At 33.4% G+C, this 22,493-nt stretch overlaps 1 protein-coding gene across 5 annotated transcripts in view; it reads left to right on the top strand.

Annotated features, from left to right (window-relative positions):
- The window catches only part of LOC149791467 (intraflagellar transport protein 54-like), a 63,055-nt gene extending 55,376 nt beyond the window's left edge, over positions 1–7,679 (top strand). For all 5 annotated transcript variants that reach the window (XM_089970010.1, XM_089970011.1, XM_089970013.1 and 2 more), the window contains one exon: positions 337–7,679. In XM_089970010.1, coding sequence (XP_089826136.1) covers positions 337–493 — 157 coding nt within the window. In that variant the 3' untranslated portion in view covers positions 494–7,679. The remainder of the gene's footprint in view (positions 1–336) is intronic.
- Positions 7,680–22,493: the final 14,814 nt, after the last annotated feature.

The following is a 22,493-nucleotide window of genomic DNA, read 5'->3' on the forward strand; positions in this document are numbered from 1 at the left end:
AATAACATTAAAAATTAAAAGCATAGATATTTCGTTCATGTTCATAGGATGGTTCAGTGTTATTTCCAACAGGATCTGTTCTTAACAGAAAGCTTAACAATTTAAGAAGTATTACCATGATTACATCCGAGTCGTTTGTAGAGAGTTGAAGTTATTTGGTACAAACTGATAGGAGAGGAGTATATTCTGATGGCATTTGCCATTTTAGTACTTGTCATTTTGCAATTCACGTACAGTTGGACTACATCATAGCACAGTGAACAACATTTTTGATTACCATCAGTCATAGGATCTTCTTGGTTTTCTTCTGATCTTTATGGTTTTCCTCTTTGACAGGATCACGGAGCGAGCAGTTGAACCACTTAAAGCACAGCTAACAGAAGTAGATCAACAAATTAAAGACCAGATGGATTTAATCGCTGCAGTGAAATCTAATATTTTGCGAAATGATCAGAAAATAGAAAAAATGCTGAGGACAATAGCAAAATCTTGATATCTGTAAATCTAGTTTCTAGAAGCATGACAAGTTTTTTGTCCATTATTTGTTAAATTTTAGAGCCTTTTTGAAATCTTGAGAGATTTATCACTCTTCAATATCAAATTTACTTGCGAGTTGCTTTTATATATTAACCATACAATTTATTATAGGACAATATCTCTGTGTTAGATTCAGAGATTTCTGCTTCATATAAATGTCAAGTTGTTTAAATAGTATACTGCAAGATTATCAATATAAATTTTTCCCTGTCCAGGAGAGCACAGGCATTCATCACAGAAACTGGATGCAGGGCAAGATATTTTCATTTCCATTAGAATTATCACCCCTACCCCCATTTGGTATAAAGTGGGTAAACCTGTTGAATTACTATCAACAAGGTTTGGAAAATGTATGGTATTTAATAAAATAGGCACAGGAGTACACTATTTCACATTTATTTTATCATACACTTTTAACTACTATATTATGTTTTAAAGACAAAGAGGTTTATGGAATCAAAAAACTTGTTATGGAATATACTTTTTCTCTGTGTTTTGTTAGAGAAGGATATAAGATGGCAGATTGGAATGTAGTGTTATAGAACCTTGTGCTGTTGTTGAAAAATATTCCATAAATTTGATTGATTGGCATTTGCCTGTAATGCAGATAAAAAACCATAAATTGTACATAAGTGTTCAGTTGTGAATGTAAAGTCCTATATTTCAGCATGTACATTTGAAAGAGCATAAAAAACCTTGCAAACTAATATAAAAAATTTGGGTTTTCTGTCCATTTTATGCATTTATTTGCTCATCATACGTTAACTGTTTTGTATCAGAAGCATGGGACATTTGGATATTCCTGATGTTACAGTAAATGCTTTAGAATCACTTACAATGATTACAAGATACGAAATAGAATTATCTATGAATTTGGAATATTCAACAATAACTATACAGATCCAACTTTTAAAAAAATAATTACTGTTTATTAACTTTCTATTAATCAATAGGTCTTCAAAAATAGAGCTTTGTGTGACTAAGTTCTTCCTTACTTTTTTCTTTTGTCAAAAGCTGAGGTATCTTCATTTGATGGCGTATTTATTTTTCATCTCTCTTATACACTGTTTTAAAAGAAAATGCAAGATGTAGAAAATTAGAAGAATCCTCTTTCAGGAAACTGCAGATCTCATTTTTACTGTAATAACAGCAAAATTCATGTTGGTGTTCCCAGGGTTTCTTAAGCTCTTTTGGTCATAATAATGAAAATGGTGCCAAACTTACTTTGAATATGGCCTGCTGCAGTGGATAATTTGAAAATCTTACCACTCAAAAATATCAGAAATGGTTTTAGCACTTGACAGTTAAAAAGAAGTGGTCTTATTTTAAATTTCAGGAAATTATTTTAAGCCAGTACATCACAAGTCCCCATTGAAGGACTTTTGTTTCACACATTTGCCTATTATATACACCAAACTTTGAACATAATTCTAATTAATTCTAGAATGATTTTTATCAGAAATATTAGATTTTTTTCTGGTGCAACTTTGCCAATCTTATCATAGAATTTTGTTTATGGGGTAATTATGTTTGTGCTACTTAGGACTTGAAGTAAACAGCAAGCCTCCTTTTCCTATTGCTGAATTGAATGCCCCTAATGTACAGGCATATTATGCAAACACAAGTCTAGGCCTCCATTGTACATTGTTTGGTCCATATAATACATAAGTAAATACATGACTTTTGACCCTGTAATGGCTTCTGTTGGAGATAAATAGGCTAAAACTCACATTTTTTAATGACAATTATGCATGTGAGCTTTTTTATTTAGTAATAAACACAACATACCTCAATAACATCAGCTGCACTATATATTTGCCAATTATTATATGCTCATTTTTTTCCCCGTTAACTTTACATTGACAGAATTGTTCAATATTCCCCGATACTGAACGCGCGTGACAATACACATATAGCATTCACGTGAATAAAGGAACTACTTTATTTTGTAAATAAACAATGGACTCAGATGCCAGCACTTTTGATCTGTAAACAAATCATGTACACTCGCGTAAGAGGCTCTTTACATTGTGGTTGTTTACTTGTTTCTGAATGAACTAAAACATGTTTCGTGGACTGCAAAAAAAAACAGCTGTCTTGACATTTTGCGTTGATACAGTGTTACGGATTTAGGCTAGCTACCTTGCATAAATGACCGATTAGGTCCTTACAAATAGCTTTTCAAGGACTACACCATGTTTCTTATAGTATTTAGAAAAACAGTGATGGCAGAATGCATCCAGTGTTTGAACTACAGAATGACCTTGTTCCGGTTACATTGAAACATATTCCAGTTAAAGTTTGCACAATTTTTTTTCGAATGAAAATTATGTTTTTTAATTTTTTTTAAAACAGAAAAATGCCACTACTAGCCGATTTGCACATATCACATTGATTTTATACTAAAACTTTCTATATTTGTTGTCAGGTCACATGTGAAATGTAAATATGAAATATGTTTTAGACTTTATTGAGAGTTATTTGTTATCTATGGTTTAATTGTTAATGATTTTGGTGTATTAGAATACCTCTTATGGTATGACTCCAATGAATTAAAAGATTTCATACCACATAATTAGGGAAAATCATTTGTGAAATGTAGTTTTTAACTTTAAATAATTTATATTTTTATGTTGCTTCGGGTCCATTGAACCCAAAACCAGTTAGACACATTTTGGTTGGTGTGATCTTATGCTATTCTTTATATATATATATATATATATATATATATATATATATATATATATATATATATATATCCCCATTTAAGGATCATTATATACAAAGCATGAGTAAAGGTATTAAAAATTCATCAAAATTTGCACCATTTGTGGTGAACTTATACTCCATATCAAATACACAAGGAAAAGGACATGTCAATTACAGAATCATTTTAGTATGAATTAGCTATTCATATCACATTAGTTTTTCACAACAGAAATCCAGCATCACCAATTGACAGCAGGTTGTAAATGGCATAAGATTCCCAAAGTCTCATATACTTTTCGTTTCATCAGTTATTATTTTTTACAGAACTTATTATAATTATTAAAAGTGTATTATAATTTTTTTGTTTTCATTATTTAATAAGACAGAAATCTCAAGGATGTTATTTTATCTCCAATCTTATCCAGAGTTCATAGTGCTGTGATGTGTAGTAAAATTTTACAAAAGCAGTCTACCATAAAGTAGGTTACTGCTAGTGTATTGTTAATAAACTATATTTCTCTCATTAGAAAAATATGTGCTGTTGCATGAAGAACTGATTCCCTTTAATCCTTGCATGACAAAATGGTTCCCTTATATGAAGAACTGATGCAATTATTGATCTGTTAAGTACAGTCATCTCTTGCTACAATAAAATTCCTTGCATCAGAAAATTCTGGTTCTGAAGAAAATGGGAACAAACATGTTCAATTTTTTAAATCTTATTTTTATATTTAAATATTAAGTTTTAACTGGTAACATGCATATTTGTCCTTTTATTTATTTATCTATTTATTTATTTATTAATTAATTAACTACTGGATTCTCCTAAGGGAATTGTTCTCCTATAGTTACTTTGTGGGGTAATAGTTCCCCAGTCAAAGGTGAAGGCACAATACTCCATCAGTTTAGAAGGAAAGTTACCAGGGGAGAAGACAGTAAAAGATTTGGTATATCGTATGAAGTCATGTGACATAATTTTGCACAAAACAGTAGTGTCCAGTGGAACCGAAATCCCGTTGTCAACTATAGCATCCCATCGTGAAAGGGAAATATAGATCTCTGTAGGCAGCAAGTCGGAACTTTAGAATTTATCGTCGTGAAAGGGAAATATAGATCTATGTAGGCAGCAAGTCGGAACTTTAGATTTTATCATCGTGAAAGGGAAATATAGATCTCTGTAGGCAGCAAGACAGAACTTTAGAATTTATCATGCAATGTACTAAACAAAACAGCTATTGTTCCTTGGATTTTACTTGACGGGGAATATGTCATAGAGTAATATGTGGACACTTAATATGAAAATGTACAAGATTAAATAACAAGTACAGGAATTATGAAGTAAACAATCATTGATACATGTTGTGAGAATCATAGGTCGAGGACTGGCTGGAAACAAAATTGATCATTATAGTGAGAGTTGACTGTATAAATACAACTTATGCACACCTAAATGCACAATGTAGATTGATTTACTTCACCTTTGATCTTGCCAATTTGTATTTGATCCAGTGGTTGATTTGGATTAAAGATATGATAATTAAGAAAAATTGATGTACATATAAGTTAAATTGCTCATGTCCATGTAAAAATTTGCTGTTCTCCAGATTTTGGTATTAAAAAAATCAACTCTTAAAAAGGTGTTTTTAATAGATCTTGTTACAAGCATGAAGACTTGCGTATTCTTTGCTTTAAATGCATTTCATACTGCTTTGAGACTAATGAAGTTTTACAACAATGGGAAATTTCTAAAATACCAATCGTACCATTTGCATGGTTTTAATAAAATCGACAATGCTTCATTAAAACTCTTAGTATTTAAACAACTGTGCATTCCATGATATGAACATGTTCAACTTAAGCTATATTTTTATATTGCAGAGATATATACACATACCTGACTGCAAATCCAGACCCCATATTTTCAAAAATGTTTGAGCGACAAACTCGAGGTCAGATAACTATATTTGTTTCTAAAATAAATTTAAAATCACAAAGCCTTTTAGTTTATCTTATCTTATAGTAGTCTGACATATTCCAATGATATAGTTGTTCCACAAGTATTGTATCTGATTTGGAGGGGATTTTTTTAGCTTTCACATGAGTGGTTTTGAAATGATAGGGCCAAGTTCTGTCGTAATATAAACATGTGTGATCATCCAAAGAAAGGGTCATCAGCTCTTCATGCTCATCCACAAGCATACTCCATATTCTGATGCTTATTCACATACTGATATGCACCCAGATTTAATCGCACTGGAGCCAGAGAAAGTACTACATTATTATACTCACTTTCATTTATTTATTTCAAGATTAGTTTTGTAATATTTTAGGATGAGTGACTTCCTTTTAACTTGATCTTTAGTTTACCCTGCTGTCCATTCTCTCATGAACAGAAGTATTTACTTGCTCGTACATAAAAACATTGAATTATCAGATCTGCATTAACCTATATATAAAATTGTATATGGCTTCAATATTTAAGTGACCAACTGTGTGTAAGGTTAATTTTATAACGAGCCCACATTAGTATGAATGAGAGACAAGTAGTCACTTTTCCTGTGGTGCTGGCAGTGTTATTGGTCTCAGAAGTTGAGGTTTTTGCTTCGAGTTCTTTAGACAATGCTTCGATTGTGGGCTCATTGTGCAGACCCAGGTCTCATTTTTGGAATTAAATGGGTGAATGTTTGTGCAAGGTGTGCTGAAATTTATATTGTTGCTGAATTCAATTTTGCGAGATGTTTTGTTTGGATATTTTGATTTGCAAACTCTGTGTGATACTTATTTTGAAGAACAGCATCTGTGTATTTTATTATTAGCAGATCCGTCCATGATATTTTTGTAGTATATAATTATGTTTACGCTGCATGCTTATTTTGGTTTTTTTTCTCAGTTTTAATCATTACAGAGAATGCACCAATATCAGTTATATAAAATATAAATTTCTATTGAATCTGAAGTCATACCATTGATTACTGTATGTCTAAGCTTTTACGTTCTTTCTTATGTGCTTTATGCTTCTAATTGGGTGATACAGCTTTATGGATGTGTCTGTTTTACGTTTGTTTTTATCAAAAATGACTTGATTTATGTTTATAGTATAAAAGATGGTGGCCAAACTATATAATCACCCTATAAAGCAGTGGATATTATTGGTTATTTTATTAATTATAACTCCATTGTTGTCTTAGCTGAGTTTGAGAATTATATTTTAAACTGTAATTTCAGTAGTTAGTCTTAAGACTACATTTACTTTCTGTTAGCACAAAATGCTTTGAAAAAAGAAAAAAGAAACAGCTTAATTTAAACTGAAATCTGTATTTAAAAAAAGATATTTTTACTAAAGCAGTTTCTAGTAGATATTTTGTGAATATTATTTGGGGGGTTGGGGGAGTCACACATTTACTGGGTTTCTCATTCCATAGCCTTTTCAATACCCAGTAAGAAAAGTTGCAGAGGAATGTGGTTGGCTGCTGTCCATCCAGGCAGATAGATGAGCTGGTTGGCTGGACTCTGTGTTGTTTGGTTTCTGCACATTAACTTTAGGATTTAATTGGCAGATTTCATTGGAATTAGGTATTTATGTTTCTCAACCAAAGAAGTAAGGCTCTTGATTTAAATATCAGTAATGCAGATATTAAGGTCATTGCTGCAACAACAATTTGTTTTTATTTATTTTGCATGATAAATTGTTAAAGATAGATATTAATGGAATTAAGTGTTTTTTTCTCAACTATAAAAAGACAGCTGCTTTTTGGGGAACAGGAGATTCGAGGTCAATGCTGCTAGGGAGCAGGAAAGTCAAGGTCACTGTTGCCTAGAAATTATGTAGCCACATTTCTAAAAATAAATTATAATTTCAAGTCTTACTTTGTCACACCAACACATTACAAAACAATGTATGTGTGTTCCTGTCAGTCTTTAATACATAGAAGTCGTTAACCCTGGGTAGGTATTGATCTAGGGTCATTTTTGGTAGAAGGTATTGATTTAGGGTAATTGCATCGAAAATATTGATTTGGGTTCATTGGGTAGTGTATTGATTTGGGGTCAAGAGGAAGAAAGTATTGATTTGGGGTCAGTAGGTTGAAGGTATTGATTATGGTCATTAGGTTGAGGTCAGAGAGCAGGGTTTCAGTACTTCAGAAAGGGATCCTTTTACACAACAATCCTTATGTTGGAAGGTGTCATGTGAGTTTGGTGTGTCTTGATAAAGGGATGTTCAAGGATTTTACAAATTGTTTGCAAGTGATATTAAGGTATAAAATAATTGAATGTCAGCACTCAGTATCATTCCTTACCTAAAATGTCAAAATATTATATGCAAAATGCAAACACTTGATTTTTATGAAGTTTGTAGAAGCTGTTTATTGTTCTTCTAATAGTATATTGTAATCTGGCAATTTTTGCAAATAAAAATGAAAGTTGGAAGTGAATTTGTAACATTTTTGTTCTGTCTTTCTGAAGCATAGTCAAGTGGATATATAGAAAGCATACATGCATCCATCATTCTGTCTCTCTCAAGCTTTTGAATACACAAGCATGCTTCCTTTCCATTGCTCACTTCCATAATCATGGTCATATATAAGATGATACTTTTTGGTACTGGTGGCGGTGTTATTGTCATCAGCTTTACATTTGTATGTTCATATGTGTGTGGGGTGGATATACAACTGTACAGATACAGTTGAGATGCAGAGTTCTATACACACTTGAATTTTTTTTATTTCAGGAAAATCTCAGAGGGGTTAAGTGATGATTCAGTGAGGCTAATATTTGTAAGAGTTATGGCTCTTTTGTCAAGTGAAAATAGTCATCCCATGGTGTTTGTATTCACAATTTTTGTTTATTTTCAATTATTTGCTGTGAACTTCATCCCAACAAGAGTTCAGATAAGTTGATGATGAGTGAATGTTAAACATATATTTATAGAATTATGGTTCCTGACAATTTAAAATAGGTATCTGATATTTGTCATCTGATATCAACCATACTTTGATCAATTTTTACAGAGTTATGGCCCATGATTGACTTAGAATAGGCATCCCACTGACTGGCCTGTGAACACTAGCAGTCATGTTATTTGTTTGATTTTATCCAGATTTTCCTTAAAGGTTCTTTGCAGCAAGATGTTACTTAATTTTGATGATGATCATATTTCAGCTGTATTTTACAGATTTAGGGGCCTTTGACTTGGTGGTCGCACCACTAGCACTTTAACTTTTGTTTTGCTTCATTTCAGTCACATTTGCTGTGGATCATCCTAGTTGTGGCAATGATCAGGAAATTTTGTACATGATTTAAATAACTGTATTAGTTAATTAGTATTCTGATAGCAGTCATTGAAGCTTGATATTAGTGAGATATTATATGCTATCAGTCATAAGGTGTGACTGTGTTTCAGAGTCAGTGTAATTTATTGATTTATAAAACTTTGATTATGCACACGCTCAAGTTTATTTGAGTTGGTACAGTGGCCACGCTAGTACGAACTTTTTTTTTCTTCCTATCTTTAGTTCCAATATCATGCACTAATATTTTAGGTCTTCATAGTTGTGACTAGGTTTCAGTAAACTTTCAAAAGAACAAACTCAAGATTGTGACTTAAAAACTGTGATTTTAAACTCATTTGATCTCTAATTGATTCAGAATGACGGTATACACGGCTGCATTTATCCATCTGACCCAGTGTTGCTGAAAGTCTAGTCCTGCCTTTCATGCATCTATTTATGAATTTTCCAGTGCAAAAGCAAATGCTCTATCTTTCTGAAAAATAAGTTCTAAAGATTTTGTATCAAATGTGAATTTCAAACTTCTTTATATATCAAACCTTTTCCATTCTTTCATAGGTATTTCCCTATATATGTATATGCCAAAATAAGCTTTCACCTAAAGCTGGACCCACTTATTTATGAAAAATTACATTCATAATAACCGTGTAATTCAAAAAGCCTAGACTGACTAGGATTATGTCGATGGCTGTAAGATAGTTTTAAGATGTAAGATAGTAGACACTATTTTTTCAAAAGTTTTCCAATGCAGATTAGTAGTAAATGTTTTAGTTAATTTGAAACAACATTTTGTCCCCCTTTTTATGAATAGTAGCAAAATTAGCCTCTGTGCATGCTCCTGGAAAATAAGAAGATTGTATCAAATTGTGTGTGTGTGTGTGTGTGTGTGTGTGTGTGTGTATGTGTGTGTGTTTGATTTAGATTTTTAACGTAGCTTTAACAATTTTCCAGTCATATCGATACGATGTCTGCAGTGCGGCAGTTTATAGTAATGTCTAGCACTGGGGCATCATGCCGCAGACATATAGGTTCATGTCCCACCCATTCACATTATCCTGACACCAGGCCGACCAGTCCTAACACTAACCTCTAAATCTGAGCTCCTAGCAAGGCATCTGTTAATACCATTTTTAGAAATCTTTGGTATGACTCGGTATGAGTTTTAATCCGCGACCTCCCATATCCGAGGCGGACGCTCTAACCATTAGGCCACCGGAGCGGTACTATCGAATTGTTGAAATTGTCTAGTAAAGATTTGAGTGCCTTCTTTAAATGATCTAGGGTGTTCTTATCAGGACTCTGTTGACAACTGGTCGAAGTGTTTGAAAAAACTCTGAGTCACTCAGACAGGAAAACCAGCTGCTATAAATATCAGCTACGTTTGCTCCATGGTGCGCTGCACTGTTTTCACTAAATAAGATGTAATAAACTTACCTCTAATTAAATGTGATTTTGAAGATGATGGCATCTGAACTAGTATATATTTATCTGGGCTTGTGTTCATGTCTGTTTTGATCAAGTGCTTCGAGCAACTGATGCGAATTAATAGACGTATAAAATCATTACCAAAAGTGTCGAGGGTCATGGCGTGGAGGGACTGGATATGACGGTGGCGGGCTTGCTAAAATTATTTGCACATTCAAAATATCTCAGTATATTTTTTTTATTCTTCTGATACTGAAGGTAGGGAGCGCGTAGACGTCCCATGCTAAGGTAAGATATTCTGTGTAATGGTTTTAGCAGAGCGAAGACGTATGCTGAGGTGAGATATGCTGTGTAACGGTTTTAGCAGAGCGTAGACGTCCCATGCTAAGGTAAGATATTCTGTGTAACGGTTTTAGCAGAGCGTAGACGTCCCATGCTAAGGTAAGATATTCTGTGTAACGGTTTTAGCAGAGCGTAGACGTCCCATGCTAAGGTAAGATATTCTGTGTAACGGTTTTAGCAGAGCGTAGACGTCCCATGCTAAGGTAAGATATTCTGTGTAACGGTTTTAGCAGAGCGTAGACGTCCCATGTTAAGGTAAGATATGCTGTGTAACGGTTTTAGCAGAGCGTAGACGTCCCATGCTAAGGTAAGATATGCTGTGTAACGGTTTTTAGCAGAGCGTAGACGTCCCATGCTAAGGTAAGATATTCTGTGTAACGGTTTTAGCAGATGGATTCGAATGTCTATGTAGTAGGGTTTACTACACTAACCAACTCTAGACCTTGATTGCTTTTTCCTATCCGTAAATTTGGTAAAAACTCCATGAGTGCTTCTCTGTAGCGATTTACATCAAATCAATGTAATATATTTGCAGAGGGTAAGCGTGACTTCTGGAAAAGGAGTGTCCCTATTTGTTCACAATAGTAGCAAGCACAATAGAGCTATATTCCTAGAAATTGTACTGTATAAGAAACGTGCACTGTCCAGGGTTAATGTTGGGCCCGACCGAAACAGCCGAGAGGTATTCCGATTCTTTCCCCGATCCCGTCCCCCACCTCAGCCCCATTTCAGTAACCACGGAATGTACAACACTATTGCTTGTCCCGAAATGAGAAATCTGAACATGTTCTTAATTATTGCGCAGACGGCTCAGTAGTTACATTGATTCAGCTTGAAAGAAAAGACATGTAACTGGTACGAAATTCGTTGAAAAGTAAGACGAAGAGTCTTTCTGTTATCGTGCTGAAATGAAACGACCCTTTTTTGTTCCTTTCTCGAAATAATGTATAAAGCTGGCGGTGATAGACATCGACCGTTTTGCAATTATGGACTCTATCTTAAAATCAAAGTAGATGTAGTTTGGGTTTGGCGTCATTTTTCATTACATGATAAGACATACATGACAGCCAGTATAACTAGTTGAGCATGAAAACCCGGGTAAGAACCACAGACCAACGGGAAGCTCCTGGCAAGCTTTCTCACATACCCACATTAGCCGAGTCGGAGACTTGAACCCACACGAATAGAGGTGCGATGGCAGAGATCGGTAATGACGAGCGCTTTGGACTACTCGCTTGGGCTCTCAAAACTGAAGTAAAGAAATCTTAAACTTCTTGACATGAATATATATATATATATATATATATATATATATATATATATATATATATATATATATATATATATATAATGAGACAAGAACAATACGTGATTTAAACAAACATTTTACTTTAAACTTTACAAGATACTTTATGAGATATTTTAGGAGACAACAGATCCTCAGATTCAAAGTTGTCCGATATATGGCTAAAATGAAAAACACAAAGCTTTCATATTTTCCGAATTAAGTGATGATTTTTTTTGGGGGGGGGCGCAGATTGTCTCTTTAATACACCATTTCCGTATCGATCCACATGTTTTCAGCACTGACTATTTGTATTCATCAAATAAAAAATTGTTATCCAGACGGACTGATCCCAAACCCAATGGCAACACAAATGCTGACATGGATAATAAAATTTAAATTTCGCACAGGTTCATTCAAACATATAATGGCATCCAAGAAAACGTGATTTCTACTATTTAATAAAGCTTTTCAGTATTTCTATTTCACATATATTACTGCGCCATTTTCTTTATAATATGCATGGTGAATTTAATTTTAGTGTATAAATTTTTTATTAAGAGGCGGTCAAACTTAACGCTACATCCTACAACATCGCGCTGGAAACACACTATTGCTATATGTACATACTGACAAAGAAAAATGAATCAGTTAGAATTCGGTGTATGTTCTGACAAAGAAATCATTCTACGAGAAACTGCTAATGCCCTAAAAGAAATATTAACCATTATTTAAGCCATATGCTGCATCAGTAAGTGTGTGTGTGTGTGTGTGTGATTTGGATGTTTAACGTATCTTTAACAATTTTTCAGTCATAACGCTACAATGACTGCAGTGTGGCAGTTTAAAGTGATGTCTAGCACTGGGAGCATCATGCTGCAGACATGTAGCATGATGTCCCGCCCAGTCACATTTTCCTGACACCAGGCCGACCAGTCCTAACACTAATCTCTTAATGCCGAGCGCCTAGCAGGGCATAAGTCTTTGGTATGACTCTGCCGGGGTTCGAACCCGCATCCGAGGCGGACACTCTAACCAATAGGCAACCAGAGCGGTACCTTTTTGGAAATAACTACTTGTTTTAACTGTGATCGTTTGCATCCTAGGAATAATTTTTGTTATATGTATGTATTTTTTAATTATTATTTATATTTTCAAACAAGGAAACACACAACGGAAATGTTTATGCTTTAAAAGAAAATTCGGATATATTTATGAAGCTCCTTAATTGTTCACATATTTTTATCAAGTATTATTCATTAATTAATTAATTAATTAGACCCAATGTTTATGAATTGTTCTAAACACATAAGACTCAAAGAAACTGGCACGCATAGCTGGAAATGGGTGGTATTTGTGAGCGGCTAATGTGTTACTTTTTATGGCAATGACTAAAATAATACTATGTCGCAATCACATAAGGGTTTGACCTCAATCTATTTTATTACATTGGGTCTTTGATAATGAGCTATCGGTTCTAAGTAATTTCATGGAGTTGTACCGAGATATTTTAAATAAATTCGAGAAATAACTTTGAAAAATTTCCATATTTTATTGCTAGTCAGCCTGATCATAATTGACCGTCATTTCTGCTTTCATAGAATCTCGCTCTAATTCATTTTACAGGGGGAAAAAATTCATTTCATTTCCTGATGTTAGCGTTAAGGAAATGACGGTCTAGGCATAACTATGTATTGAACGAGTGCAAATGAAACACATCGAGCAATTATATTCCTTTGACGTTTCATGGGACGGAGCCCCCATGTGGATAGGACTTACCGTCATTCTGCCAAGAATGTCAATATCCAATAAAGTGATGTCAAACTGTTAGGAACACTGAGCTCTAAACACCATGATATGGATACATTTTCTATCTGATTGGACACGGAAGAAAAGAAACCTCGCCTGAAGAATTATCTTGCTCTGACACGGACTCGCATCAACTTTTTGATTGACTACTATTATGCATTGACCAATTAAATATCAGAAATTTCAAATGAGTGTGGATTTCATGAGCAGTGGAGTCTTCTGATGACGTCGCAGTGGAAAAGCACGCACTACTCTTCCCTACTGACCTGGGTTCGATCCCCGGTTCTAGTACGTGCAGCATAACTGGCTGCTAATTTAAGGTCGATGGTTTCTGTATTCTGGCTCCAGCCATTTCCAAGAATATCTAATAACAAGATCTTGCCTGTGTTAATCATGTTGTAAAATATATAGAATTGTGTACGATTGGCGCAAACTATAGTATTTATTAAGTTGTTTTTATATTCATTTAAATTATGAAGTTGAAATTGACACGTACAGTCATCTTCTCTAGCGAAGGTGACGATAACCCTATCTACTCCTTGGCGTATCGAGCGGATATTGCTGTGCTTCGGGTCTGTGAATTTCATTAGATGCAGCGTAAAGCCACCGCATCCAATCAAAATTAAGTTGCTCAAATGTCAACACTGTTCCCACATGATCGAAACAAAAGGAGCAAACAACTTGAATGGAGTGATAAATAAACAATTGTCCACTGCCGGTCCGTGTTTGCATAAATACCTTTCAGTCAAATAGACTCGTAATGGCTTCCCTCTGGAATATAGTCATTCTATGTTACACTTACAAAGTATCCTTTCTAGGTCAATTGCCACCACCATCTTCAGCCGATGTATAATGCACCATGTTATTGGTTAGTTGGCATTGCATACTAAAAGAGGCAACACCTGAAATCCAATAGATGTAGCTAGGACAATGCACCAATATTAGCAACAGGGGATGATTTTTTCATAATTATAGAATATATAAAAATGGAACGTTTTCTGCATAATTTGAGTGTGCAGATTTCAAAAATGAACCATCTTTATGATATCTTTTCAAATAAATTCACAGGAAGCATTCAAACACATGTACCGTTCAACATTTTTAATACTGGTCTTTGGCAGTTTTTGAAAATTCTTGACCTCATGTTATTTCAAGCTGAAATTTGCATATTTCTTACATATATTTTATATAGAAATGTTTTGTGAATATTCAGCTTTAAGGATAAATTGACTTTTTATATGTTCCAGGTAATTCAGAAGCCCCCATATGCCTTTTTATCCCCCCCCCAACTTTTTGGCATGAAATACTATATTTTTAAGTCATACACAAGTTGAAATTATATGTTGCTTTTAAAATGAAATGTTTTCTGCTTAATTTGAGTGTGCAGATTTCAAAAATGAACCCATCTTTATGATATCTTTTCAAATAAATTCACAGGAAGCATTCAAACACATGTACCGTCCACCATTTTTAATATTGGTCTTTGGTCACTTTTTGAAAATTCTTTACCTCATGTTACTTCATGCAGAAAGTTGCATATTTTTTACATGCGGTTATATATAAATGTGTTGTGAACATTCAGCTTCAAGAATAAATTTACTTTTTATATGTTCCAGGTACTTCTGAAGACTTTCTGTGCCTTTTTATCACACGCCCCCTATCATTTTTGCATGAAATAGCATAATCATGAGTCATACCAAGTTGAAATTGTATGTTACTCTTAAAACCAATAGTGCATATTCATTACAGTGTTCTTGTACATATATACATTTATCTGAAATCACAATTTAGTAAATAACAATTGCTATTTTAAAATTTAGTTATCATAAGATATGTTTGGTCAGTTTTCATATCTTTACAATAAAATCAATGACAAAAGGTTTTCCACTAAGTTTTTATTACAGTAAGTCAGGATTTCTTTAGTGTCAGCTTAGGATGGTGCAACATTAAATTTTGGATGTCCTAAATTTGCGATATTTTCATAATAATTCTGACCATTGTTTTGAGCAATGTCACCATAGTTCATGAAGTAAAGACAATTATGGTATCAGAGATAGAGAAGAAACTGGCACATAGTTGGTTCTCAAGAAATATTTATGATTATGTATTTGTTTAAATGGAGAAATACTACAGATCGATTCTCTATTCCTTGGCTTATGATGACAATATTCATATAGATATTCACCAAAAATGGCATGACAATTTTAAATGAATTTGTTTTCATTCTTCAAAATTCTGAAAAATAGTTGAACATTTACCGTCCCTACTAACCATGAACATTTTAATTTTAATACCAGTGTCTCTAGATAATATCGTACGTAGAACAGGTGACCTGACATTGATAATATCTCAGTGATCACAATCATATACATATTATCAATACGTCTAGTATCATTGAGTCGGTGAGTGATACTCCCGTCGAGTCTCTAACCTCGAAAATATATTACACAACAAAAGTTGTACAAATATTTTGTAATAAGTTTGGTATAATGAATGACAGTACGTGTGTATAATCCGATTCCGTGCTACAAACGTCTGCCTTTTCATACAGTCAAGTTTTCGTGTGTTTTTGAACCCAAATTATGTCGTATTGTTGTCATTGTTTACATTTTGTACGTACCCATGTGCCGGGAAGAGTTACCGTTCTTGCTGGCATGGGTTTTCCGCAAATATTCGCACACATTTTACCATTATTCTTGTAAAAAGAACTCCAAAGTATTTAAAAGGTAGACGTAGGTGAGCGTATATGTTCGTTTATTTAGTTTTTCAGCGTTTTGAAAAATTTGGTTTTCGTTTTTTTTTCCGCTGAATAAGTTGTAGAAATGGCCCAGTGTCATATACGCTAAATATAGACATTTGACCTTTCAATCATGAATACATTCGGATGTAATAATGTCGGCTTTTTACATATCAAAGCGGATAAAGTACCGTGTGTAATGAGGTTGACATTTTGAGAAAACGTTAATCTTGATCGCCAGAGCCCTCTAGCGGCTTCCCCTGTTGCTACCACTATAGCTGTTCGATCCGCCAAGATGTAGATAGGGTTATCGGAACCTTGGCTTGCGAAGATGACGTACAGTTTGCAGACACTATGAAAAAGTAAAATCACTGAATATGTATTGGTACAAAAAAGAAATTGAGTTTGTTAGCGGGGTCCAGGTTTCACTGCATAAAGTTATCACTGTGTATTTTGACAAACGCTCATGATTGTTCATGTCCTGAACACATACATGTAAATATATTTTTCCTATACACAAATTTATGTACGTCATAATGTCAAATTTAATGTCAGACGAAAATTTATTCCAATTTGTCAATGTTGTCTTCCAATAGCTAATACAGTCTAACTACATATTGCATAGTATATTCCAATCTGTCAATGTTGTCTTCCAATAGCTAATACAGTCTAACAACATATTGCATAGTATATTCCAATGTGTCAATGCTGTCTTCCAATAACTAATACAGTCTAACTACATATTGCATAGTATATTCCAATTTGTCAATGCTGTCGTCCAATAGCTAATACATTCTAACTACTTATTGCATAGTATATTCCAATCTGTCAATGTTGTTTTCAAAGAGATAATGCAATTTAAATACGTATGACATAGTATATTCCAGTTTGTCAATGTTGTTTTCGAAGTAACAATGCAATCAAATAGCTAATTAAGTTATAATCGTCACATTATTTACCTGTACTAATTTAAAGGCTGCGCAGGTAATTTTACCTTTAAGGTAGCATTAATAGGTTCGATCGATATACTTGTCCGTCAGTTATACCTAAAGGGCTGAATCGGGTCCTGTAAGTAATATTTGTTTTAAAAAATTAAAACATAAGAAAAAAAAAATTCGGGAAAGGGATAGAGTGATGGTGGCTTTATTACTTCGATAATGTTAAAACTGTTCCCTTAAGTGCAACTGTGGAAATGTTGATGCAATTAATAATTATTAAGCAAACAAGAGGGCACATTGAAGTGAATTTGTTCTTATTAATCCAATTCATTAACTTAAGCGCCGGCAAGATTGTTCTTGACAGTTGAAAGTAATTGTACAAAACTTAACCAATACCAGGGTATTATTTTAATAGAGAGTCAATCTGCAATTTAACCTTGAATGAGAGCTTTCAGATTAGTCAAGGAAGCTTTCGCAAAGTGATATTGCTTCGGATTTAATTCATTGACAACCCCTCTGTTGTAGAACGTGAGAGTATTGCTACTTGCAAACGACTTTCTGAATTCCTAGTAGTAACCTTAAAGTGGTAGTTAGAATAATCTGAAATGAGCATCAGCCAGTGTAGATTGGATTCAGTATTATATTACTCTACCTGAGTTCGGCTGTTTAATTCAGAATTTTTATGATGTTGAGCGCGACAGATGCTAGAAGAAAAATAAATAACAGCAAAATATCCTCAGAAATTCTTAAAAGTCTCCAAGTTATATTAAACTAATTTTGTTTCTATCACCTATTCGATGATCAATGAAACTCTTTGTTTACTTAAAACTATTGGACGATTGGAGATAAATACGATTTTGAAACGAGAAGAACGAAAACAATTGCAATCGTATTTAAAATGTTATTTTCCCAATGTTTCATGTTTATATTTAAGATTCAGTTCTTTTAGAATTTTTATTTCTTTTTATTTACTTTTTCGAACTTAACTTTTAATATGCACCATGTAGTCAGAATTATGCTGAGGTGTCGTAAATAAACATTTCAGATGAATTTTTTAAACTTATACTATATATTTGAAACAAAATATTAACCCAAGCTCTATATTTCAGAGAAATTATTAACCGACACTATATAATTCACACAATGTATTAACCCATATTATATAGTTTAGGAAATTTAACCCTGCACTTGAATCTTCAAGCCCTTAACGATATGCCAGTCTTCAAAAGAGATTAACTTGGAAGCCTACCAGCACCTTTCACAAGATTCACGTGCTGTCACATGGGGATGTATTGTGAAATATGTCACGTGGGGATGAATTGCTGCTGCTGATGTGATTTATAAATTCATATGGTGGCGTAGGCTGATACATCAGCCCCTCACCCATTATGATATTGATTGGCGGTTTATGGGGTGATATAAACTATTCCTTAAAACATGCAAAAATCTGCAGCCGATCTTGTGTACATTTTATACACTTACTGGTATAACTCGCAGCTGTGGAGCTACCGTCGGCTGAAGGGTTCATTTTGATGGCATGTACGTTATATTTCCAGAGGAAATCCAATGTTTGGTGACTTGTAAGTTCACGTGGAATAACACAACCATATGTCTTGTGGCCATTTTGAATTTCGCGCTTGATATGGCTCTTACCAATTATCGGTATGTATCTAATTGAAGGCAGGTTTGTTCCGGTAAGATTTGCATGCAGCACAATTGCCCATTTTGATGAACAGGTGACACCAAATCCACATATCATCAATCAGTATCAACTCAGGTTTGGGAGGTTGATTCATCGGACTAATGATGACGATACACATACATGGTGATTATAATTTTTAGCTCTATAAATGATAGGTTTACTATATATTTATAAGAATTCCGACAAATAAGTGGCGCATGCAGTTTGTATATTTAAAATATCGATGAGCTATGTAATCCGTGGAAAGGGAGTAAGAATGCTTGTGGATTATTCTCTTAATTGCACAGTCGTCTACTCCGTAACTGAATCTTCAGATAAAACTTTTAACGTGCGAGGTAAAGTTTGTTTGGTCTTCAACGGCCAAAGGTAATCCATATTTTATAACATAAATAAATCAATTTGAATACATTTCGATAAGACAGTGATATAATGTGTGCAAAGATAAAGAATGCGATAACAAATACTTAGCTTTGATTCTATGGCACACAAAGTTTATAGTATTAAGCCATTCCTGACATTAAGAACCCTCTTCTAGTTCAGTCAGGTACAACTGATCCATGTGACAACCGAACGATACCAAAAATAAGTACATCACAGACAGACGGAAGAGGGATGAATGAGTTTTGTCTCATATATGAGCGTTTATGTAATCTTTTGGTGAAATTGCACAGATTTTATTTGACATAATTGATATAATAAAGTATAAAAGAACGGAAACAATTTTCTGGTCGTAGATATAAAAGAGGAGAAGACGATACTTGGTCCGTTAGAACTAATGTAGTCTTATTGCACAATTTTAATTTTTTTTAATGATTTTTATTGTTGAAGAATTACTTATACTAGAGGTGAAAGACTCGTCAGTGATTTTCGCACTGCTATTTCAAAAGACTGAAAACAAATACGGATAGCTTTATGTGTTTGAGCGGCAAATGTTCTGTGTTTGAAGTACAATGATACACTGAAACATAATTTAAGAGTAATTATCCGGATTTAAAAAATTTTTTTTTTTGGAACAACAATCAATTCGTAAGTATTCTTATCTGGAACCAGGCAATATTGCAAGCATTTAGTACATTACTGCCTTGTGAATAGCCGGATGTGAGAAATAATATGCTCCTCATATGAATAACTATATATATATATATATATATATATATATATATATATATATATATATATATATATATATATATATATATATATATAAACTGAAATAGGTTAAAATAAATTTTGAATCTATTACATCGTTTTTAATTAATGTAATCATTTTCATTAATTCCTTAGAATGCTAAAAATTTATAGGCATGAAGGATTAAATAATTCATTAATCAATAAATTTATAAAATAAATAAATAAATAAATAAATAAATAAATAAATAAATAAATAAAATTGATTATAGCATAATATAAATGTGAATTTCTAAAACATAATCCATTTGCGAACATGTGGGAGTTAAATTAAGAAACGTTGTCAAGTTTTTGAACTACTTTCAAAGTGATAAATAATGTATATCTAGGTTTTAATTCTTTACTCTTCGCTTTCACCTCTCTCACTCTATCTCTCATATAAAATCAGCAACTAGTTATCATTAGCAGTCCATTTTTAATATTTATAACTCATAATTATATTTTTCTCCTTGCAATTTCAGTATTTATGTGTATACTCATTTTCTTTATTTAGTTTGAATATTAGATAGTTTCCTTGTGAGTGAGAAGAAGATGAAACGATTTCCCAGTTTTCATAATATGTAGACAAGGTGATACTCACTAACCGTCTCTGATGGCCATCAAATTTATGATGGGGTCAGCGTTTTACGTTTCCATCGGAACGTATTTACCATTTACAAAAGATGTCAATATTTTTTACTGAACTTCAGATGCAAAATTGATTGACGGGTAGATACATTAGTTTGTCACACAATAAAATATCTAATTGTTGTAAAGAAAATGCGCACGTCATGATACAAACCTAAGTTAACGAGGTCGTATTTTGATTACGTTCAGAAATGTTAACTACATAAATGCTTCTTCATCTAGCAAGGTGTTATATGTGGATATGTACGGTAATGAAGTGATGATACTGAGGAGGTTATAACCCCATTTTGTTTTATAGAATTAGGAGTTTGTTAACGAACTATCAATTCTTGATGATCACAGAATCAATTACATAGCTATTAACCATGTATCCAAGAAATAAGTCTCAAATTTCAATACACAATTTATGGATAGTGTTATTATTGACTGCTATTTCCAATTTATTATAATCCCGTCAAAGCCCTTCTTCGCTGGATGAAGTGTTAATTGAAGGATTGATTCTAGCATCAGGGAAATCAGTGAAAGCACAATTACTGATGTGTATCAATGACTGCAAACGAATTACAACGAGAGATTAGAATGAACTAGCTTTTGTTCTGGAACAGACTCCCAAGTGAGTAGGACTCGCAGCAGTTATTCCAAAGATACCAGCTGGGACTATAATGACACAACATCGATTATTCCAAAGATACCATCTGGGACTATAATGACACAACATTTTGTGAAATGATAACAGTATGGATATTTTTCTATTTTTTCTATTTGTATTTTAAAGAATTGGACGACGAGTAGAATTGAAACTTTGAATATAAAATCAAGAAAAAACACAACAACACAAAAGACAAACAAACCGAAACCAAAACAAAGAATATGGTTTCATATTACAGATGCTAATTTTGCTAAAGCAGTAAGATGCCCTTTTGTAGTTATTATAAGGTTTACGCAACTGAATCATGCATTGAAGCATGGCTACCGAAATCAAAGCTTACAGTGAATCACGCATTGACATATGGCTACCGAAATCAGAGTTTATAGTGAATCATGCATTGAAACATGGTTACCGAAATCAGAGCTTGTAGAGAATCACACATTGACCCATGACCACCGAAATCAGAGCTATCACACACTGAAGTATGGTTACCGATATCAGAGCTTGCAGTGAATCACATATTAAAGTATGGATATCGAAATAAAAGTTCAAATTAAATCACACTTTGAAGTATGGCTACCAAAATAAGAGTTCAAATTCAATCACATATTGAAGTATGGGTACCGAGTTTCGATCACACATTGAAATATGGCTCCCAAAATAATATTTCATAGGTGAGACGGAGTCTTGGGCTCATCAAAACGCTTGAATTCAATAATTAGTGTACAGGTCCTAAAATATATTTAACAAAAATTAAATTAAAACGGTGATTTAGAAATGTATACAATATTTATAAAGGGGTATATTAATGAAACAAACTTCTCTTGATTTGTGTTAGCGAATCGCCAGTTTCGATGCCCGGTGGTCTTATGTGCAAGTTTTGATGCTAACTATGCATCGATAATTTTCAAAATGTAAATGAATATGACTTCTTTTCCTGCATACATAGCTTTTAATTCACCTTTGGAGAATATGATTTGAGAAAGGTTAATTCACCTTTGGAGAATATGACTTGAGAAAGGTTAATTCACCTTTGGAGAATATGATTTGAGAAAGGTTAATTCGCCTTTGGAGAATATGATTTGAGAAAGGTTCTCTCAACTCTGGCATGTATTGAAATTAAACAGGCAAGATATACAGCATAAAGCCAAATGCAACATATATCACCAAGATTTGAATCGGAGTTTAAGTCAGACTTTTGCCTGGGATGAAAGGGACATGTATATATGTCTTACTGGGAGTTCCTTTTCATAAATC

This window comes from Sinohyriopsis cumingii, chromosome 9 (genome assembly GCF_028554795.1).
Source record: "Sinohyriopsis cumingii isolate HCF-2022 chromosome 9, ASM2855479v2, whole genome shotgun sequence".
Lineage (NCBI taxonomy): Eukaryota > Metazoa > Mollusca > Bivalvia > Unionida > Unionidae > Sinohyriopsis > Sinohyriopsis cumingii.